At 43.8% G+C, this 23,108-nt stretch overlaps 1 protein-coding gene across 1 annotated transcript; it reads right to left on the bottom strand.

Annotated features, from left to right (window-relative positions):
* Positions 1-3,716: 3,716 nt before the first annotated feature.
* LOC122175572 (hexokinase HKDC1) lies at positions 3,717-23,106 on the bottom strand. The gene is made up of 19 exons (XM_042863332.1): positions 23,077-23,106; positions 22,628-22,826; positions 19,821-19,983; positions 17,823-17,971; positions 17,612-17,731; positions 16,799-16,894; positions 15,626-15,725; positions 14,802-14,985; positions 14,184-14,339; positions 13,232-13,465; positions 12,330-12,634; positions 11,905-12,053; positions 11,702-11,821; positions 10,233-10,328; positions 10,034-10,133; positions 9,233-9,416; positions 8,817-8,972; positions 7,893-8,126; positions 3,717-6,739 (listed from the first exon to the last, which is right to left on the bottom strand). The coding sequence occupies exons 2-19, from the start codon at positions 22,688-22,690 to the stop codon at positions 6,595-6,597; spliced, it is 2,754 nt and encodes a 917-aa protein (XP_042719266.1). The 5' UTR covers positions 22,691-22,826; positions 23,077-23,106; the 3' UTR covers positions 3,717-6,594.
* Positions 23,107-23,108: the final 2 nt, after the last annotated feature.

Below are 23,108 nucleotides of genomic sequence, written 5' to 3'. Positions count from 1 at the left end.
TCTCACAGTGCTCTGTCGGCACCCCGAGCACACAAAGGGGATTTTTGCCTCTCTGAAGCAGAACATTTTCAGAATAACAGGGATCAGTTCAGACTCCTTAAACTTTGATCAGAGCAGGGACAATAAATCTGATTGCTTTTCAACTGCAAAATAGAAACTTTCATAAAAATAACACTGAATTTTTCACATACCCTTGTCTTTATCAGGAGAGCAATCTGGTCAGTAAGATACAACCACCATCACAAACAGGATCCCAAACATATTTAAAGAGCAAAGAGCCTCTCTCTGCAGTTGGGTGACAATGGTGCTTCATTCGGATCTGCTTTCCAAATACTTACACAGCATCCCCTTCCAATCACAACATGCCACTTTGAAATGCCAGTATCACTTAGCTCCTGAGTCTATTAGACCATGAAACAATAAACCCAGAGATACAAAAATAACTCAGATACCTACTTTAGCACCCAGTTGAGTTGGCAGGTGTTATCCTGATGGCTCCGTGGCAAAAGCATCCTCAGAAGTGCCATATCTTGACCTTTGTGCAGCAGGCATCATGAAGCCGATCTCCAGAAACCACGGTGTCTTCCCAAAAGGTGCTAATATTAACTATAGCCCTTTGTTTCTTTGCACTCAAGGTTTCTCCCCGTCAGCTTTCTGGCATTTGCCAGTGCGATGCACGCTTTATTGGGCAGATATTGAGCTGCAAATTCCTTCATACTTCTCCATCCGCAGCATTCTGCAGCTAAAGCACTAACCAGCCAGCAGATGAAAATGCCACTTGCTGCTTATTCCTGCTGCAGTTTGTTGAATTAAAACCTCTTTGTTTGCAAGCTGTAAACAAATTCTTCTTAATCTTTCAATAAAAAATGTCAATTATGCTCTCTAACAATGAAACTTCACTGCAGTGAAAGAGGGCATTGCTATTGCTCTAGTCATGATAACATATCAGCTGCTTTTAGAGTCAATTCCTTTTTGTACAAAATGTAATGACCGTGCAATTATTCAAATTTCAGACTAACAGACCCACAGTGCTACTCCCCTGCTCTTCAAACACAGCCTTGAAAGCAACAGAAAAGTCTCTAGAGTACAGGTTCCGAGCTCAGAATACAAAACACCTTTAAAATTCATTCAGTACAGCCAGTATCGGGCCCTCGTTAAACACAGCTACTTCAGTGGAGAGCCAAAAAAGAAAGCCAGATCTTCAGCACGTTATTGCAGGCACTTCTCAGGCCCATGGCCTTCATTTGGCTTTGCTGGGGGCCGTGTTTATCTGCAGCTTCCCCGTCTCTCTCCAGTTTCGGTGCATTTCCTGCAGAATTGCTGGCCACAGCAGATGCGCCCTTCGGGCATTTCAACTTTTTTTTTTCCTCATGCCACTATTTATCCCATTTGTTTCCAGAATCAGCCGCAGCTCTCAGATCAGCATCTGTAACTTTCCGCTGTGAAGCATTCAGGACAGGCCTGCTGCGAAAGCTTCCTCCTCCTTCACCTGCTCAGCCCCTCACCGACTCCTGCTCCATGGACTCCTGCTCCATGCCCTCCCGCCGTCCATTTTCTCCTCCTGCAGAGAGCTCCCCCCTACAACACAGTTGTCCATCAGCAGCTGCTCTGCTCCATTAACCGCTTGTGCCCCAACAACCATTCTTGCCATCCTAACCATGCTCTATGTATGTTGGCATGCATCCACAGCCAGAGCAGCCTCGGTTCGCCCATAAGGTGCCTTTTCCCCATTGTCGAGACAGTGTGTGCCTCCCAGCTTTCTGTACTGGCACAGTACTTTCTGTACAGACTGTCTCTGTGGCTCCCAGGAGGGGCCACAGCCGGCAGCGAGGGGGACGATCCTCTCCAGCAACCTCATGGGAGTTCTCTTGGTCCCATAGCTAAACAGATGGCCCAGTATCACGACCATATGGCCACCCTATAGGAAAGAGGACTTCCCAGGGCCTCTCCAGATGCACAGAAACCTTTGGCAAGCCAAAGTTACATATAGCAGGCACAAAAATATTGCACTGAATCAGCAGCACCGGTGTTCTGAGAGTTGAAGCCTGGTATTTTGTATATGTCCAAGGCTGGGTGCAACTTCACACTTCTGAGTCCCAATGAATGAGAAGGGTTCTGATACAACAACCACCCTGCTCCTCCTTCCCCTGTTATCCTACTCACAAAACAATACAAATCTGAGCCAAATAACTTAGTTACCTCCCTTAATTGTCCTTGCAATTTGCTGCTTGTAACACATCACATCTTGTATTGCTGTTACCTTTTTTCCCCATTACTGTGACTTAAAGTTGCTCCAAACTGCAGTAACAAATCTATAGGAAGTTCTGACTGCTGATGTGCCATACTCCTCTCACATCCCCCCCTTCTTCTCCAAACAGCTTTTATCCTTTCCAACAAAAAGGAAAAAAGACGTGGTGGCAGTGAAACAGACTGTCTTCCTCCACTCCCACCCACTCCCAGGATAAAACCAAAGTACACTGGCACTTCCCTCTCAGATACGCATTGACCATCACCTTTACACACTTTCAGTGTGTGCCTACAGTGTACTGGGATCAACCAGAGAGGAGAAAAAGTTAATTAAACTTCTGGTGTTTTTATACACCCAGAGACTGGAGGCAGTGCTAGGGCAAAGCAGGCACTGATTTCCCTGCCTCTGCACATCACAAACAGGATTTTCACACTCAAGAGCAGGAATAGTTTTGTATTTTTGTTCACTTGTGGGTTTCTTTTGGTTGGTTTGTTTATTATGTATTATTTTTTAAGAATCACTTGACAAGCTACCCAATGGACAAGTCTGGGAAATGCTCCTGGTGGGCCTCAATGACGCTTCAAGGCAGTGCAGATGCCTTCCAGAGGATCATGAGGGGTATGGCTTAGTGGGCATGGTGGTGATGGGGTGATGGTTGGATCTCACGATCTTAGTGGTCTTTTCCAATCTTAATGATTCAAAGATCATATGATTAAGTGTAATTGTACCTGGCTGGACAGCACTCACCAAGCCCCCCTTCCTCCCTTCTCCATGCAGCACAAAGCTGATGTTGTATCTGAGACCCCCAAACAAGAGCCAGCTCATTTCAACATAACCAAAGAAACAAGTTACAACAAGACTTTCATTCTGATATTGTCTACATTTCACTCCTTTGCGCTAATCTGCTAATCCTATAATACTGACTTCCCAAGAATGGAGATTATGCTAATCAGGCTTTACACATGATCCTATATTTACTTTTGCACTGACAAGAGGAACATGTCACCAGTGAGCTGCTACTGCATTTTCTCTGGATTACGAGTCAAGCATCAGCGCTGTCCAAACCTACAGCCACTGAAATGCTCCTCTAGCAAGCAAACCAATGTATTAAGGATCACTATTTCACTGCAGCTGAAAGGGTAACCACAATACCCTGCTGGGAGTTTCTAGAAGGCAAAAACCTTTATTTCTCGACTCAGTAATACTTCTGCCATGCTCACACCTGGTGTGGTGGTTCAAAGGTCTTCCATTTTTCCAAAATCAAACACAGGACTCAGAGCTGAAAAATGATGTTCATGTCTTCAAGAGGCAACAAAACAAAAGAGTAAATTCTAGAAGTACCAAACATATGGACTGGAACAAAATCCCACAAAACCCACAGAAGTGAAATATCATGAGAATACCAGAAAACAGTAGAAACGCACATCTAAAATGTGAAACTGGAAGAATCTCGTTTTATTTTACATTAATTAACAATTTTATGCAACCAATTGTGCTATGTTTTTCAGAATATCTTTCATAGTTAATGGGAGGCCTCCACCTTTGATTTTAAAACAGGGCTTCTGAGTCACCACATAAAACACGTAGAGAAAGATTTAGGTTTGGTGGCTTAAAATCCGTAGAAGACAGTATGCAAGTTCGCATTACTCCTTGAGTTTCCACACATCAACACTATCAGGGACACGAGTGCTGCATCCTCCCAGCCCAGATGCCATCTCCCTGCCCAGCAGACATGTTAGCAGACCCATGGGGCAGCTGCCTGAGTTTGCAGCAACCTGCAGGAAAGGCAGGAACATGCATGTCCTGGGCCTTAGGGACTGCAACATGAGCTGTAAGTCACCAGGCACTTAGCAAGCAGCATTTCAAGTTCATGTGATCAGATTCCACACCACCCACGGATTCAACAGAAAGAAAAATAAACAAATAAACCCTGTAGACGTAAAAAGATATATATTTTTAAATCGTGTGGGCCTAATCTACTGCAGCTGAGGTATAAACTGTTGCATATTTAACTTCCCAAAAAAGACTAAAAAGAAAATTCAAAGCAATACAGATTTAAATTTCTAAAGCAAGGATCTGTGCAAGTGGTTTACCTTGTGTTGTTACAGATTTGCATTCCAGTTGTGCAGAGCAGGCTTTAGAACAGAAGTGCAATAGATCTCTGCATCATACTCACGTGGCCATCCTGGGGCAAGTCCATGTCACCTCCCTCCAGCTATAGAGGGACATATTTCACCCACGGGCGCACTTTTGCAGATTAGCACAATCCAATCCCCCGAAAGGACCCAGAAGTACACAACAAATACAAGATCTCAGAGTGCCCAGGGGAGAAACAGCCAAACCAGAAGAGCTATTTCTAGGCTCCACACAGCCCCAAGCCAGGACAGCTTTTTGCTGCACCTTGTCCCACTGAATTTAATCTGTTCATCATTAGGAAAACAGCCAGTTCCAAATAACTTTGCACCCCCTGCATAGCAAGCTTCAGTTTCTGTGACTCGGTGGATTCAGAAATAAAGACAAAATTAAAATACTAAGCTGCTTGACAGAAGGAAGAAAACAGTACATGCTACTTCATAATGTATCTCTTCTCAGTTGCCCTCCCTGCACAGAGGGAGCTCTGTATGGTGAGGAACTCCTTCTGAAAATAAAAATTATTCCCAGCTCTTATTCTTTAACCATCCTGTGGCTGCAGCACACACACAGAGATGCTGAATGTTTCTTCTAAAAAAACTACAAAACAAAAAATGTTGGTATCTTTACTTTTTATACTTGCCATTGCTAAATTTAGACCCATCGGCCTTATTACAGATTTTTATATGAATTCAGCTGCTTATCCCCTGTACAGTAGTTACTTTTGACCCATCTAAGGCTTAGGTATATTTTTGGGCCCCGCTTTCTGCTGCCTGCCTGAGTAGAAGCAAATACTCAGGCATAGAGGATGTCAGAAGATCCTGCAATACCTGAGAACAGAATAGCAAGCTCCAGACCTGCTGCTTCTCTGCACCACATTATTGTTTCAGTTTACTCTGAAATGTGTACATCAGGGGAAGGATATTTGGTGACACAAGAGCATGAGTTATTTTTCCTGGTGTTTGCAGGCCTTTGGGTAAGCTAATGATAAATTAAAAAGCGCTTTATCAGTGTAGAGGTAAATTTGGCTCCATTTAGGTCCTGTCTGAAAGCCACTTTTGTAATAACCACAATGCTGCAGAGTACTGTTATACATAGATTTAAAGAAAGTTCTGACTTGCCTGTATGTTCTTCCCACTGCTCAGAAGAGGCAGTAGGCAGAGAAGCAAAGACTCACAGCGCCACGGATTTATTTATGACAAACTGCAGACAGGCAGAGCAGCAGGCAACAGACAACAAAAAGCAAGGATAAAGTCCCTTCCACAAAATGGAAGTTATCCTCCCTCAAACAGGCATGCAGATCACTGAGTGAAAACAAATAGGAGAATTTCAGAAATCCAAATGATTCTTTTTTCCTCTCTAAAAAGCTATTTTGATGGCCCAAAGATGAGCCATTATGTTACCCTTTAGACAGATCTAATACACACGTGGCAGACCTTGTAGCTGCTTTTACATCCTCTTTTTCCCCGAGAATCAAATAAAATTACTCACAATCAAAATCCATTCAGTGCTGTTTATGTCTATGTGCACTGAAGTGCACCAAGATATTTTGGCACAAACTGATATTCTTTGGAATCACACTTCTTTTTCACTGCATCATTAAACACACTCCAGTACTTCAGGGAACTACTACATTACAATACACTCATAACCAATGTAGCTGGGTGCTGGGGAAGCATCACTGACCAAAGCCCATTCATTTTATTTACTTGCAGATTTATTGTAAAACCTGGGATGCATTAAACAAACATGTCTACTAGATATGTGCAACACTAGATCTCAACACTCCTTGAGACAGGCCAAGTCAAAACTAAAAACCACACCAAATCTATGAAACTTGTGATAGATTTGATTGCGCTACAGTAGCTTAATTAAACAATTGTAAAAATACATTGTTGGGTTTTTGGTTGGTTGGTTGGATTGGTTTTTTTTTGTTTGTCTGACTCTCCCATAGATGTTATAGATGCGCTTCAGGAAGTAGAGAATTGAGTATGTTGCAGTGTTTCAAGACATAATGGTGGGGAGAAGAAACATCAGACCTAAGAGATGTCCAAGGGACAAAAATTCACAATCCTGGCTGCTCAATAACCAGCTGCTCCCTAAAAAACAGGTACCTGTATGCTGGTGTCTGGCAAAGCTGTCTTCAATCACTTGTCAACAAATCTCTAGTGTGCATGCCTGGTAATGTTGAAATGAATTGAATTCACTTCTTATTTTTACTTCTGTCCAATATTATGCAATCTTTTTGCTACTGCAGTAATGAGAGCAGCTCCCTTCCCACTCCCATCTTCAGAAAGCATGAAAGTCACATCACACCGAGGTGCCAGTTCCTTCACTGTTTCCTGCAGGACCCTAGAAAAACTGAAAAAAAAAGGGAGAGAAGAATATTCCAGGAGTGCTTTTCTGATCCGAGACCTTTGCATTTATCTGCTGGTGAGGAACCATAACCTCAACCAACACTTTCCACTGGTTCTCCAGAGCATTCCTTTCCATTTGTTTTTTCTCCTATACAAAACAGAGACAAGTTCCTATACTCTATCAGATTTTAATTTCTGTATTTCTATTTTAATTTTCTTCAGCAACATATCAGACAGGTCTCTAGACTTTAGAGATTATGGAGAAAGCACTTCTCATGCAATGGCTTGGGTCATAAGGGACCTTAAAGCCCATCCAGTTCCAACCCCTGACATGGGCTGGCTGTCCCCCAGTAGCTCAGGCTGCCCAGGGCCCCATCCATGGCACCGTACACTTCCAGGGATGGGGCACCCACAGCTCTGGGCAGCAGTGCCAGCACCTCACCACCCTCTGAGTGAAGAATGTCTTCTTAATATCTAACCTAAATCTCAGGTTTTTTAGTTAAAGCCATTCTCCTTTGTCCTATTGTCATCTATCTGTGGAAGAGGTTGCTATCCCTCTTTTCTGTTTGTTTGTTTGTTTTCTGTACACCCCTTTCAGTACTGAGAGATCTCAATGAGGTCTCCCCAGAGCTGTCTCTTCTCCAGTCTGAACAAGCCTAGCTCCCTTAGCTCCCTTCACATGTCATGTGCTCCAGGCCTCTGGTCATCTTCATGGCTCTAAAAAGCCCACATCTTTTTTTATGCTGGTACTCATGACCTGGATGCAGTACTCCATGTTGCCTCTTCTCACAACTCTAAAGTTAATACATCTATTTCAAAGCCTTGTTCACAAAGACACTCCCAGCTCTAAAAATTCAACATTGCTTTCCTTCTGGAATACCCAGATATTGTAGAAATCCCCTAAAACACTAAAAAATAAATACTAGAAAAGTTTCCTCTGTACCCCACAGAGAAAGAGCCTTCAGCCGGTAATTGGACTTTTCTCTCCAGTTTTCAATTCTTTGCCTAGGTGAAATAAATGACAGGATACAGGGAAGCCTGTTAGATCTTTATCCTCTCTCATTTTTGACTACCTCAGAAAGAAGGCTAGTAGAAATTGGTGCATGTTCACAGTGGAAATGAGCAAACAGCAAAGGGATGGGCAACAAGGTACTCACTGTGGATGAAGCTTGTACAAAGTCCCGTCTACTCCAACGGTAATTTGCAAGTGCTCCATACCTCGGTTTTCTCTCTTCTTCTCTACAATGGCTGCCAGTCCTGCTCCACACAGCTGGGCAGCTCTCCTGGAAACAGCCCCACACACCTCTTTCACAATGATGCTGTCTTCACACGTGCTGTCGAGGCCGAGCTGCTGCAGAATCCGTCGGACTTGGAGGAGGGCGAGCCGGTCGCTGCGTAAAGGGAAACACAGGCAGCGTCACAGTATTATGGAAAGCTCTGGCAGGTACGAAAATTCTAAAGCCTTTCAGATGAGATTCTGTCATTATTCAAAGGAAATGGCACCACTGCTTCCAGTTCTCACATCCTCTGATTGTTTTAAAGCAGGTTTCAGTCCAGATCCCAAAGTTGCTCATGGCCCATTCTTTGTTATGTTCATCTATATTTCCAGTTATTCACCTAGCTCCCAATATCATGAGGAAGCTGTGTCAGATCAGTCATTTGACCGTGTTGTTCCTTAATCTAATGGCCAAGACAATACCTTCAAAGTTTTTTCAGTAGTCAAAGTGTTTCAAGCATCCCTGAGGACTGCTGTAGTCATGCACAGATAAGTAGGTAAGCACATGTTCAGGGAGTATTTATGTAACACTGATTTTTGATTAATTATTTTTAAGTATTGAAGATCTACGAAGAAAGATTCCAGATGCAGTAGTGTTTAATGGCTAAGTACTTGAAGACAACATAGCTGTGTGGAAATTAAATGATGATTCATTATTTGGGTTAAGGCTGAGGGCTTGGGGGTAAAGGAGAGAACCATAATTGATTTCGTGAAGAAAAGGGCTCCACAGTTTCACAGAAGATTATTTTTCTACAGGCCCTAAAAGACCTTGAGAAATCATAGCAAGTAAATTAATTAACTTTACCTCTCAATCTGAGATAGGAATTTTGTTTCAAATATGCCTCTTTTCCTCAGTGATTCTGAAATCTGTCCTCTGAACAGCAGTCCTTGTTTGGTCAAGTCGATCAAAATTTGCCTCACTATTTCACCTAGATACATTCCACTGGTCATTTTTTCATATCTGTTAAAATATCAAAGAAGAAAAGTGCTTTTAAAGAGGTTGCAGATTATTTAACAGGAGTGGTATGTACACATCTGATCAGCAAGATAAACTCAGGAAAGTAGTAAAACCTTCAAAAGCAATAGCCATTTTTCAACCACCAAACGAATCATTATTGAAGTTCCCTTTCAAATTATTTTCATTATTCTCATTTCATAAAGCAGTCAGTGTCTCAAAGACTCACTCAATCTGGTTCTTAGCATCAGAATCATCACATTTACCTCTGTTTCCCTGCATTTAGTGAGCCTTCATCTACTTCTTTATCGTATTTTGTTCTGATGTTGTCAATGCAGCCATTATCACCAAATCCTCCCCATTCTGTATTAATGCACATTTTTCCTTCATTCCCTTCGACTGTTTCTATGTTCTTCATGTCCTCCATGTAGCACACATTGCTACCTGTTCCTAGGAGAAAAGAAATGTCAAGAGTTCAGTCAGAAGAGTGAACTAGCACCTTAAATACAAGAAAGGTGATTACAGTGATCATCTTTAAAGCTCTTTTCTCCATTCAAAGACCTCCCCAGGTCTTAGACAAGCAGGCATTAGCAGTAATGCTTCCCTAAGTGTGCGTGCTGTACCGTATTACAACAGAAATGTTACTGAGTGAAGTGGATCCAGCACAGAATATTCCCAGTGCAGAGGAACATAGATTCCCTGTTATAGGTCAGAAATGGCTTTGGCAGCCCATTGGCAAGCACTGATCAGTCATTGCTGCCAGCTTGGTTGTAATATACCACGAACCATTTGCTAAAACAAAGAGCCGTGACATATTTACTGTTCTCATACTCTTTCACCATGCACTCAGTTACTGGGCTTCATCAGATCCTGAACCTGTTGAACTGCTGGTTTTATCTGCTGTCAGTGCTGTCTGCTCTGTTGAATACCATACAGATCTGCCAAGAATCCCAAGTGAATAGTAACACCATATATCAAACTCAAATAAAGGACATTGTTTTACAAATTCTAAACAAGTGTGTGAAGCCAAGCAGCTGCTTACAGTGGCAGTTTCAACATCACCGTACCTGCAATAAGGCCAATCTCGCAGTTTGGATCCTCATATCCACAAGTCATCATCGTCCCAACAGTGTCATTCACCACCGCTACAATGTCCAAGTCAAACTCCTGGAACACAAGTCACAGTCACCAGTGGAGTTGTGGAGAAAGAGGCATCAGGAATTAAATCATTAAGTACATCAGGAAGCTCAGAAAAGAATAGCTCACATTTCTTCTTCTGATGGCCTCCCTAAGCATATCAACAACATCTTCCCCTTCACAATCAGTTGCCTTGAATCCTTTTGTCCATCCCACAAGCGTTCCCTGAAACAGAAGAGGGAGAAAACCATAAAATGAAGATAGAGAGAAGATAAATATACCCTTTTTTCTTTGATCCTGAACTATCTTTTTTACATACCTCTTGTGTTCAAGAGGCGACTGGATGACGTGCTGCGTGATATGGTTTAGTGCTTGTGGTGGCAATGGTGATGAGGAGACGATTGGACTAGATGATCTTATAAATTGTTTCCAACCTTGTGATTCTGTGATTCTATACTGTTATTTCCCTGGCCAGGCTATAGTGAGTGCCCAGTGCAGAGTGCACGTCCACATATCTTTATGACTCAACTACAGATAGGATTGACTTCAGGTTTACACAGGCATTTATCAGCTCAGTGCCTTCTAACACACTTTTCTCCTTTGGAAAACATTCCCATCTCACCTCCTTCTGCGCACAAATTCATTGCATCATTTGTGGGGGAAAGAGTACAAAAAAAATTTACTTGCGATGAATAAACACACAACTACCATTAACGAACGTCAACTGTTAATTTTAGGCTCATTCACTGAATAACAGTTGTTATGACCATCGGTACTGCAGACAATGTTGCTTGTTTTCTTTTTGGACAGCAGCCTGGATCAATAGAAGCAGTTTTCAGGTTTTGTGAAGTAATGAGCCTTCCATTTGGTGACTGGCTCTGCACTGTCTGTCCAAAAACAGGAAAAACAAACAAACAAGAGACAACAGGAGGAAAAACTGCTCTTCAAAACAGAACAAAAAATCTCCATTTCAGCTCACCATTACTGTTGTGGAGATTGTTTCTTCGTGTTTTGCCAAGATCTAAATCCTGTGCTGCTGGTTTGGAAAGCGTATTAAGTGGTCTTCCAACAAACAGACAACTCTACTGCTATAATGACAACTGTGAGCTGACAACTGAGGCAGATTAGACTAATCTCAAGATTTAGAGACTATTACGAAAACCACCAAGACATGAAAACCTTCAATAAAATAGTAGTCTCTCGTTTCCTAATATGTGGTAAATATTTGACTAGAAGTAGGCAGAAAAAGCTCTTTTCTTCCCTTTAGAAAATGAACTAAAATAATCAAGAATGAATTCTTTCTGAATTAGATTTCTTAATTGTAATTACTACTCTTACATCTGATCCAGGAAGATAAAGGTATGAGATCAGTCATAAAGCCGTATGTGTCAGATTGATAAATCAAAGACAGAGATCCAACCATTCCAAGCTCTGAACAAGCAAATTCAGTTCTGCTCACTAAAAACCTTGCCAAGTCCTACCTGGAGGAAAACATTCAGAAGAAGAGTCTTTGGTGGCAATCTCCCAACCAACAAACCATCCTCCCACCCAAAATGACATCAGCTGCCATTTGACTCATTCTTTCTTGCAGTCCTTACCTTGTCAATGCTGGCTTGCCTGCACGGGAATGAGAAGGTGAAACCCAGAGGTAGGCGGGCGCCTTTAATCCCCATATACTCCAAGAAGTCTGCTATGCACTGGACTATATGGTCAAAGAGCTGGAAGGGCAGAAAAAACATGCCACATTTGCTCCCATGCACTGGGGCTCAGTTGGATCAATTAAGTGTTCTTTAGAAGTTACCTCTTCCCCTGTCCCTTGCATGATCTCCAAAGGAATGGCAAATATTTTATTATACATTTGTACTGATCTCCTTCTTCCACTTCTAATTTTGACGAGCAAAACCCTGAAATTTGTCCCACCAAGATCAAGGGCAAGGTATTTTCCATTCTCTGTAAGAGAAGAAAGATATTTCATTTTGGTGCTTCTTGTAGCATGTTTTCCAGTCAGAATGCTATACTCTGCCAGACATTTGCAAGAAACTTCACCCAGGTCAGTGACAGCACACTACTCCTTATGGCATTTATCCCATCTGTATGTTAGGCCAGGGGCTAATGGACCAGCCAGGTAACACTGCAGGAAACATTGGTTTGCCAACAGAAATTGTGTCATTTGCCAGACAAGCAGCTTTCCTGCACCATCTCCAGGCAACCAGGTAATAACCTTACCTGTTCCATCCGGTGTCCCACAGACATACGTGGGCAACATCTTCACTGTAGCCCTGTCTTGTGTCTCTCTCTTTAGCCCATACTCCAGCTCGGTCCTCATTTTGTTCTTTACATCTCTGAGGGTCTCCAGGGATAGCAGGAAAGGTGCAAGAACAGCATCAATTTGCTTTCGCTGAGCGGCCAGCCTGTATGCCACTGCTGTCACCATGGCAGCCCCCTTTGCACTGCCACTCTGAGAGAGGAGGAACCGAACGTCACAATTTGGGACCAGCCTTCTCACCACCTTGTGCAGGCGTTTAGGATATCTACAGGAATAAAGAACATTTCACACAAGGCTTGCTTTGCATTTGCTTCTAATGCACGTGCACATTCAACACTGCAAGCACTGAAGCGCCACCAGAGGAGCACAGAGTCAGAAACAAGACAGACACAATACTTCTGGTTTCTTGCTGTTCTGCAGAAGCTGTGTGCTTACAGGAATGTGAAGATACCTCTAAACTAGTGTGAGTGCCTCGGGGGAAAAGCCAGGCAAGAATGGAGAGCCCACCATCAGAAAGCAGATAATAAGTCTTCAGAGTAGGAGAAATGTAAGCATAGGGGAAAAAAAAGAAGGAAACAATGAACAGCAAGCGTTGTGGATGCTCAGGAATCACTTGGAAAATCAATTGCTCTTACTCAGGTGCCAGTCTGCCATGTCACATTGTTCCCTCCCCCCGTCCCACCCCAATCTCTAAAGCTCTTCAAGCAGCCTTGCGATAATGAGATCCTCTACATTCCACCACATCTCATCCCAACCCTGCAGCAAAACAAGCTCTTCTCCAAAAGCCATATATATATGCAGGTGGAGACACTGCAATACCAACACGGGTCCAGCAATTATCGAACCCTCTTTATCTGCTTACTGGGGGTGGGTTTTATAGAGTCCTCCATCAATCCCAACAGTGGTTCGCAGCCGTAGCAGTTTTTTATTCTCTCTCAGTCGGGTCAGTATGGCTGCTAGGGCTGCAGCACAGAGATTGGCTGAGCGGAAGGACACGATGGTGCAGACACGCTGAACGGCAATGCAGTCGTCTTCAGAGGGAAACAGGTTCAGCTCTGTGAGGATCTCTTTCGTGTTGCTCAGACCTTCCTTGTATCTAACCCAAAACAAAGGAAAGGATCACCTAATGCAAAGATACTAAGGCAGCACTTAAATCAGTATCTGCATGTTGGCTCAGACAAGTGAGAGAAGACCAAGGTACAGCCTACTGAGCAGTGTCATAATTGGTTCCATAGATCAGTAGTGCCCTTTCCACACTATTCCCAGAAGCATCTGGGAGAGAGACCAGACTTTTAAGAGGCTATTCAGTTTTATGCAAGACATACAGAGAGGCTGGCCAGGTATGGAACAGGATAAATATTTAGTTCATAGAAGAAGAGCACAGCAGCTTCACTCAGTACAAGGGAAATTATTCCTGAAGTAACAGTGTAGATCAAGATTCAGTTTCCCATGCAGCCATCCATTAGATGACCTGGAGCATGCCTTGCCCATCCACAGCCCTAATATTTAAACATCTGAAAACTGCTGAAAAATCCCCCCACGCGCTCAGGTCTCCAAATAAGTTCTTTACACAGAGAACCTGTACTCTGTGATGGTTAACAATACATTTGCTACTGTGATATTTTGTTAATACCCAATCCTCCATCACTTCTACTCACAGAAGAATCCATTTTTCTCTTAGGCAAAAGTAAAATCAATTTGAACAGTTCACGATCAACTCCCAGCACTCCCTGATTATGAAACATTAATTATCACTGCTCTGCTTGTGGAAATTTAACAGCACCTCTGTTAAAGGGCATATCTCAGGCCCTTACTTTTCCATTGCAGACACATGTTTCATTTCAATCTTGCCCTTAGTAAGCAGAGCTGCTGATGCTTTTCCGTTGAAGAGCAGGCCTTCCTTTGTCATTTTAAGAAGAATGAGTCTTACAAGTTCCCCCAAATACAGGCTGCTGATCATCTTCTCAAACCTGGAATGGGAAGCAAGAAGGATTAGAAAGCGCCCACAAGCTCACCAAAGCCTCCACAACTTCAAGAATGTTCTTATGCAGGTTGATCTCATTTAAGCGTCTGCATAGGGGACCAGAAGATAAGCTGTGGATGTGATGCCTTCCTGAGGTCCTGGGACCCAACTCCAGCTCAAGATAAGTAATCAAAAAGACTATTCAAAAACCAGAGCAACAACCTATTTTTCATGACACGTAAGTGACTGCAGCAGCAACCCTTTGGGCTGGGAGGCAGAGAGGTGTACCCACCTTCTCAGAAACCCACCCTTCCCTGAAGAGAAAGATCTGAATAGGAAAGGACCAAGGCCACATTTGTTAGGGTTTGCTCAGCTGCATTCCTGTTCCAATGGGACTCCTGGGAAATGCCAGAAATGCACTCAGAGAACTCAGATGGCCAAAGCAAATCAAATCAAGGGAATCACTTACAATTGTTTTCCAGGATTGAGAGATCCCAGATCGAGTTCCCGATCAAACTCTGTGCGGAGGTCATCCAAAGCACCATCATCTCCAAAAGCACCCCACTCTGTGTTAATGCACATTCTCCCTTCATCACCTTCCACCAAATCGATGTGCCTCATATCCTCCATGTAGCATGCATTGGTGCCAGTCCCTGTTTGTGTTAGAGCCAGTGTGGTTAAATTAGCTGTTTGCCTCAGGCTTTTTGTTTTAAGCCCACATGTTTGCAAGTAAATCAATATATCGCCTTTGAAAGAAAATACAAACACATAACCCAGTGGTAAGGATGTTAATATCAAGCCACCTGTACTTGTTAAATATTCATTTATCAATGAGTGAAAGTGTGAGAAATTCATCTAAGGTTTGACTTGTTTAAAATCATCTTTTCCCCTATCTCAAATGTACTTCCATGTGCCTTTAAAGAGTCACCAATTTGTGTGAAGTGGAAGGGTTATGGAAAGCCTAGCTGATCCTAATTACTAGACGTGAGATGAATTCAGCTTTCTCTGGACAGACAGACAGTAATTTTCTATGCAGTCAGCAGAAAAGTTTAGTTTGCTGGTCACAACTGAACCCAGACAAAATGGGGACTGTGGTATTTGATGGCAATGTGATCAGCATAAAAACAGCTGCTTTATAAAGGGCAGCCGTGCTTGAAAATCAGCCGCTGTTTTTTTCCACTTCCTTCCTGCTCCTTCCGTTACTGGGACACTCCCTCCTACTCAAGATTCATTAGGATTAACCAAACAAGGAAAAAGACAGTGCATAGTGAGCACATAGTGAGAAAAAATTACCAATTATGAGTCCAATTTCACAGCGTGGGTCATCGTAACCACAGGTCATCATGGTTCCTACAGTGTCATTGACCATCGCCAAAACATCGACGTCTATGTCCTAACAGCAGGAAGATGAGCAATTAACAGAAAAAAACTTACAAAGCCTTTGTACTTGATTACTTTAGGAAAACTCTTCCCTTTAAAGAAACATTATTTCCTTTACAACATTATCCCTACAACGCTGTAAAGCAGAAGATATCTGAGGATTTTCAAGTGATGAGCCAGACAGGATCTTTGGTTGCATGACTTATTTTCATGTGATTCATCCCTTTTTACCAGAAGAGCAACATCTTTGGTTTGAGCCCTGTGATATTCTAACACTGGTGTGGCTGTCCTTACACTCTGCATTGTAGCAGCTCGATCAGGCTCAAACAATGTCCCTCCTCAAGAGCAGACCCCAGCAAAGTGACAGATTGACAACTGACACCGGGCAAAACTGGCAGTAAAAGAAGACATAAATGTAACTACTCAATGCAAGGCTGTGCAGCAATGTCACACATGTGCAAAAAGCTTTTCCAACAGAGCTGTGCAGTTCCCTTATCACACCAAGGTAACTTGATTAAGCATGGTCAAAGTTATCTATTGCATAATATCTATTATATCTATATATATCATATATCTATAATATCTATTGCAAAATATCTATTGCAGAAATATCTGCAACATGGATGCCAACATAAGCAGGGGGCTAGACTTTACCCAGGAAGGCTCAGATCTTTTGTTCTTACTAACTACAAGTCTGATGCAGAGAAAGAAGTGAACCAAAATTAAAGCTGTATTTTTGCCATGTGAGAAAACAGAAGACCTACTACAAAGATGCCAAGATATGATTTTTCTTAGATTATGATACCAATAGCATGGAGTATGAAAAACAAGACTTCACAAAATATTAAACAGCATGCTATTTAAAGGAATACACTAGTTTAAAGGCAGATTTAATCAAGTTTTACTGTGGTCTTCAAAAATTACCATCAATCACTCCATCCCTCTGAGGCCCACAGCCAGATCTACTCAATGTACAGCCATGTTGAATGCTTGCTACTGGCTGCCCTTGGAGAATGTCCAACAATTTGCTGAACAACCCACAGACCAAGAGAAGATTAGCCACTCAGATTCAGACACAGAACTTGCCTTATGTTTCTGGAGGGCCTTGCGCAGAGAGCTCGCCACATCTGTACCCTGCACTCCTCGGGCCTTGAAGTGTTTCGTCCAGGAAAGAAGGACTCCCTGCGAAGTAAAACTTCAGTGACCCAAAAGTTCTAGCTTTGGTATGCAAACCTGTGGGAAGACTACTATGTCTCTACACACATAAATATTTAGGCAAAAAGAAGTCACAGCAAAAGATCTCAACCTCAGCTGGGTGCATGTCAGCAACTAAATGGGCATAGAAATGAAGTCCCAGTCTTCTAAATGCACCTCCCTGTTCTTTGTTTAAAGCATGCATGGTTTTATCAGTGTTTGTAACACACTAACAGGATAAAGCACAAAGCATTTGTAGGACTGGAACCCAAAGCACAGATCCCAAGAAAGAGAAGAAAAACTATAATAAGAGGCTACAAAGTATTTGTAACCAGCTCTTCCTTTCAAGCAGCTCTGCTACGGGTCTTTCCTAATTACTGTCACTTGTAAAAAGTACTGAATGAGAAGTGATCAAAAAGGAAGGATGGACCCAAAAATATGTGATTTAAAGGCCAGCAGACTTCATACAAGCACATGGTTACTATGGAATATTAATTAAGCTAAATAATAAAGATTTTGTTGCCCTGAGATAGTGGATAAGTCCTTGAATGGTAGTCGACTGTAATTAAATGGCTCATCCATGCCTTCTTCAGAGTGCTATGGATAGGCAATACCTCAAAAAGGCTATGAAGTAACACTTCCATGCAATAGCTTCTAAGGATTCTGCAACAAGCTATGCTTGCCATTATCTTTTTTGCACCTTACCTCTTCCAGTTGGGTCTGTTTGCATGGAAAAGAGAACGTAAAGCCAAGAGGTAACTTCTTATGCTTCAGGTTTCTGGACTCCATGAAATCTGACAGACAGTCAGCAACATAACTGAAGAGCTGGGAGAGAAAGGAGAGAACAGAATCGGGCTTTGACTAGCAGACATTTCCTGGAGCATGGCACCACCACCAAAGACCTTGCATGGCCTACCTCTGCTCCACTGCCCTGTATGACTTCCTTTGGTGTAGGGTAAAACTTGCTCTCCAGTTGGCTGCTCTGTTTCCCATCATTAAACACCTTCACCTCAAGGGCACGAAACTGGGAGCCACCCAGGTCAACGGCGAGGAAATCACCCTTCTCTGCAACACAAGTGGGCAGCCATCAGTGGTGATGGCTAGCAAGCAAGCCCCACTGCAGCAAGAATCCCCCAGAAGGCAGCTCAGAGCTCCTGCCTCACCATGACCACAGGATCTCTCCCCTTTGAGTCAGGGACCACCACCAGGAAAGCTGCAATCCCGCAATGCCCCAATTTATTTGTTCTAGCAACCTGGTTTGCCTACTCTGCTCTTGTCACAGCAGCACGTTTTTAAGCTGGAGGAGGATGAACTTTGCAGAAAGAAAGGCCCAAGGACAGTTCCTACTCACTACTACAATAAAGCACTATCTATCCACCCCACATGAAAAGGAAAGGAAAATGCATGTCATAGCCCTGCATGATCTTTGTTCCATGGTCCAAGCACCTGATTAAAACTCATCAAACATGACCCTGAGAGGGAAGGAAGCAGGAAATTACATCTGTAATATCACAGCTACATATGATAGAGGTGATGAGACAAACTGGTTACTCAGTAAACTATGACATTAGTCAGATCATTAATCTCTAAATCATTAATGATGCTTCACACAGGTCATTCCAGGTAGTAATACTGTGGGCAGTGAAAAATCTGCAAGTTCACTGCTATTGCAAATGGCATAATCCAGCCAAGTTTGAGGTGTCTGAGCCTGCTGGAAGTTTTGTTTGGAAACATAATAACCAATAAGGAATTCAGCAAAGAAACAAAAATAGAAAAATCAATGTCATGCCTAAAATGGGTGTATCATGAACACATAGCCCAACATGACACCAAAGTACGTCCTTGGGTACAGAGGAACGGCTACACAGGCCAAGAGACCACTGTCCAACGTTGGCCTTGAGGAACACAAAGTTTTGCAACAATGCTGACATGACACGTAATTTCCCAAGTCTCCTGACCTGAGGTGCTCCCTGCAACTTCCGGGTAGGATCAGTGTCATACGAGACCGTAGGACCCCAGGGCCACAGAGGTAACAAGGACTCAGCTAACATTTAGTTTTCTTCGGTGAAGGCTGCTGTCAGAGGAAGGGCACTCAACTCCAACCAGGAACTTTCTGAGGAGTTAGGTCTAGACATCCCTAATTTCAAAGGACTGCCATGAAACTTTGGGCTACCACCAATTGTTCCCTTTATGCCATAAAAGCTATTATTTCTCATTTAACCGTGAGAAGATTAACTTCAGGAGGAATCAGTTCCTTTGGGAATGATGTACAGAGCAGCATTTCTTACATTTCTCTGCATCAACAGGTGTTATGCACTGCATCCTCACTTAAGCCTTACAAGAATTCAAAGACTCGGTTATACAGAAAAAAATACAAACCAAATTATGTTACTTAGGATAGAAAATTATCTGTCAGCGTGCACTGCTGGCACCAGCTGAGCCAGGAGCCTCAGAGCTACCTTGGGTGTGCACGTCTCCAAGCAGAACTGGCTTTTAGATCCTATAGCTGGGCAGTGACAAGAACCAGCAATGCTCACTTCCCCACACCTGCAGCACGCTGCACTGCAGGCTCCGGGCTGTAGAGGCTGCCCTTGCCACATCCAGACACAGCTCCTGCTACTAGGCCTGCAATAGGTACAGCCACATTTGCAGACCGAAGAGGCTGCTTCCTAAGATCTATAACTACACCTTTCTCTCCAAAAAGCAGCGCTTGGCCTAAATGCATCTGGTGTGAGGAAAAAACCCTGCCAACACCCACAAGTCTCCTCAGCAGACATCTGCTTGCTGAGCATGAGTTAAGGCAGTCAACTAGGGGACCGGCTGCCCTGTGCTCTTGCTGCGCTGTCCTTGAGTACAAGCAACAACCCATCTTGTTCCCTAAACCAGCACTGCTGTGGGAGCAGGGGGAACTCACCTGAGCCATCAGGAAGCGAGCGCACTAATGAAGGCAGCATTTTGACTGTCGCTGTGGGGTTGGTGTCTCTGCCCAGGCCCTTCACCATCTCAGCCCGGAAGCGAGCCATCACGTCCAGCAGGACATCGTCAGAGAGACGCATGTGGTACAGGTACCTGTCAACCTGGCAGCAGGGAAGGTGTTACTTGGAAGGCACGCAAACTGCTCGGTGTTCAGCAGCTGGCTGTCAGGGCTGCTGCTTTCATGAGCCTTACTGACAGAAAGTAAGCCATCTTTTCTGATGGACCAATAACTTCTGCCCCACGTACACCCACAAGTCTCCCTACATCCCGACAGGCTGTTCTTACCCCATCTTTTCCTCCTGTTCACATAATGAACTAGAACTGCAAAGCTGGTGAGGATCTGACCCATCTGAGTCAGGTCCAGAAAATGCCGTCAGTGCCCAAGCGTGTCGGCTACAGTCTGAAAACATCTATTCAGCTACTGCTTCACTCCACAGACAATTAACTTTGCTGGCATGCCAGGCTGGAACTCAAAGCCTTTTTCTCACCCCAGTTCTGCCCTCTGTTCTCTGTGATGTTAGGATTACATCCAGAAAACAATTCTGGGTGCAGTAAACATACTTAAGAGTGCGTTACTCACAACATACGATCAAAATAAAGGCCAGATGAATTAGAGGGAAATAGAGGATCTAAGAAGTGGCACTGTTTAAACAAAGAAGGCAGGCTGTGGATAAACTGGCCTATCCTGTAACTGAGTGGCCACCCATGTTAATGAGGCACAAACCAATTACCTGGTTACATATTCACAGACCTGTTTTAAATGGATGGTCAGCAGTGACCCATTTGAGAGTGTCAGCCCCCTGGAAATAATGCAGGCCTTACCCAACAGCAAGAGAAAGACAAACTACAAGATGCCATTGTCAAGAAGCAGCAATCGCCTTAAGACACAGCCATGCCTTGAAAGGACCATTATTTACATATTTCTCTGTAGCCCCAGTTTGGACACCACTGGACTACCTCTAGGGCTTTCCTGAGGCCCTGCCACTGTGCAGGATTCACCATCCCAGCTCAGACACTATGCTTTCTTGGGCATACCGAAAGAAGGAAACACAATGACTCAAGGTATGCAGCAGCCATGCACTCTCACACAGGCCCACATAACATTCTGAGATAATTCCTTGAGGAAATAAAACTAAAAAGCAATAAAAATGCCCACGTTTGTATTTGCAGACACCACATACAAGCTCTCTGCACTCCATGGAAATTGTGTTCTCTGCCCTGTTTACCTACAGCCATAGAAGGAGAAAATCCTCTCCAAGGAGCCAGATAAGGCGCAGCCTGCCTGCTCTCTAGCTTGATTTACAACCAGAACAAAGGCACACTACCTTATCAGTGGTTTACAAATGCAGGAATGGCCAGGTCATGCAACACCAAAATTTGCTGCACCACCTCCCTTCCAGCACAAGTACAGTCCTTGTTTTTAAATGTGTCACCTCAACATAGAATCAGCAGTGTTTTCATGGCAGAGAGGCTCTTGCTCTTGACACCAGAAGGCAAACAAGCCAGGGTCAGATAGGGAGGGAGGCACTTCTCTTTAATTAGAGAGAAATCAGCTCTGCTCCATACTGCCTGCACTGAGCTTCCTTCCTAAGAAGCCTCTGCACGGCAGTACATTTTCTTGCCTTCAGGCAAAACTAGTTTGCACCTAGCAAAAAGATCTTATTTTTCTAAGAGCTTCACAGAATGTTTCTGCCCCTCTCTCCATTGTCCCCACTTCAGGAAAACCCTTCCTCAGCCACACACACTGGGCGTTTCTTGTAAGAGCCCGTTCTACCCAAGCAGTGCACCACAAGGCCTCTCTGTTTCTTTGTAAAGACATAGGGAAAAAACACACTGTCCAGACAAGAGATCTTAGATCTGGTTTTCAGGGGCACAAGGGCCCCCTTCTGATCACATGGGGACAAAAGGGCTGTGGCCATCAGAGACATCTGACCTTCATGTGTAAGCACAGGCACAGTGAGGACACCCCAGTGCTGCTCACCCTGCCACGGAGGCAGCATTACCTCCTGCCATGCACCTGCACACAGCCCCACCTCCAGCTGGCCGTAAAACTAGAGGACAGGGCTGGGTGGTGACAGCCACAAAGCACTCTGTGTAGACGCCAGGAAAACAGAGCACCCCTGAGGATACGTCTAGAAACCACAGTGCCTCTAATTCAAACTTACAGGTCCCACGTGGTCTTATGATGGAGGGACAACAACCCGCTGCAGCCCAGCCATGAAAGCAAATGGGAAAAGCAACCACCAGGCAGTTCACTTTCAGTACTGACAGCTTCTGATCTGGTTTACTTTTAGCTTTCCCACTTCTAATTCCACCACCACTACTTGGAACTGTGTATTGAATCACAGAAGACCTGTTCCAAAGCCCCCAGGAGATCTTCCTATCCTTCCTATCATGGGGGTGAATCAGGCACCTACTCAGATTTAAAAATCCCATCCTCCACACTACTCACAAAGCAACTTAACGAAAGGTCCTTCCTGCCCTCTGGACTACACCACACCGTGCCGGGTCAAGTTTAAATATCATTTTTCCTTACTGAAGATCATTTGTTCCATTGCAATTTATAATTGTGCAGGGAAAAGCTCTAAGCAGACCTATTTTCACAGTCATCAGATGTATGCAAATGCTTCTCATGCCATTTGCCTCCATAGTGGCAGTAGAAAAAGCCATAACCTAGCCTGCATTACACACTGCAGACCCTGCAGAGCATAACAGTTCTGAAAACAGGTTACTGCTCTAACTTACCTTTTTTATTTGATCCTCCTTTAGCTTTGCAAAATGGAAAGCTAGCAAGTGGACGGCGAACATTTTCTCAAGGCAGATGGAGGTGTCAGTAGTGACAGCTGCTGTTGAGTAATTCCAAAGCGACGCGTCTTTATCCACTAAGCTGGAGCTAGAGAAACTTCAGCTGAGGCATTTCCCCCAAGGCGAAACAGTGGAGTTCCTGGGAAATTGAGTCCAGAAATAAATCCATCCAGCGTGATCGGTTCAATGATTAAACTTCTGTCTCTTTGTATCTCCCCCACCATCACCCCAAAGTCCCTCCCTCTCAGCTACGCGCTCCATTGTGCCCAAGCAGGCACCTGGAGATCTGCCAAGCTGAAGGGGAGAAAAATCAATTTTGTTACAGCCACACTTAGGAATGATAACCACTTTGCCACGCAGTTGCTATGCACCCAGCCTGCCCTGCTTACTTTGCTTCCTTCCCCTTGGCTGACAGCGGCAC

Source organism: Lagopus leucura, unplaced genomic scaffold, assembly GCF_019238085.1.
Source record: "Lagopus leucura isolate 7727_CA_CO unplaced genomic scaffold, USGS_WTPT01 Super-Scaffold_739, whole genome shotgun sequence".
Classification (NCBI taxonomy): Eukaryota; Metazoa; Chordata; class Aves; order Galliformes; family Phasianidae; genus Lagopus; species Lagopus leucura.
Note: the sequence above shows the minus strand (reverse complement) of the source record. Positions and strands in the feature narration are given on the sequence as shown.

Excerpts from the sequence above, each read along its gene's own strand:
- LOC122175572 (XM_042863332.1), bottom strand. The coding sequence starts at position 22,690 with ATGTTCGCCGTCCACTTGCTAGCTTTCCATTTTGCAAAGCTAAAGGAG. Across the intron at positions 19,984-22,627 it reads AGGAGGATCAAATAAAAAAG|GTTGACAGGTACCTGTACCA; the intron begins GTAAGTTAGAGC and ends CCCTGCTGCCAG. Across the intron at positions 17,972-19,820 it reads CTCGCTTCCTGATGGCTCAG|AGAAGGGTGATTTCCTCGCC; the intron begins GTGAGTTCCCCC and ends CTTGTGTTGCAG.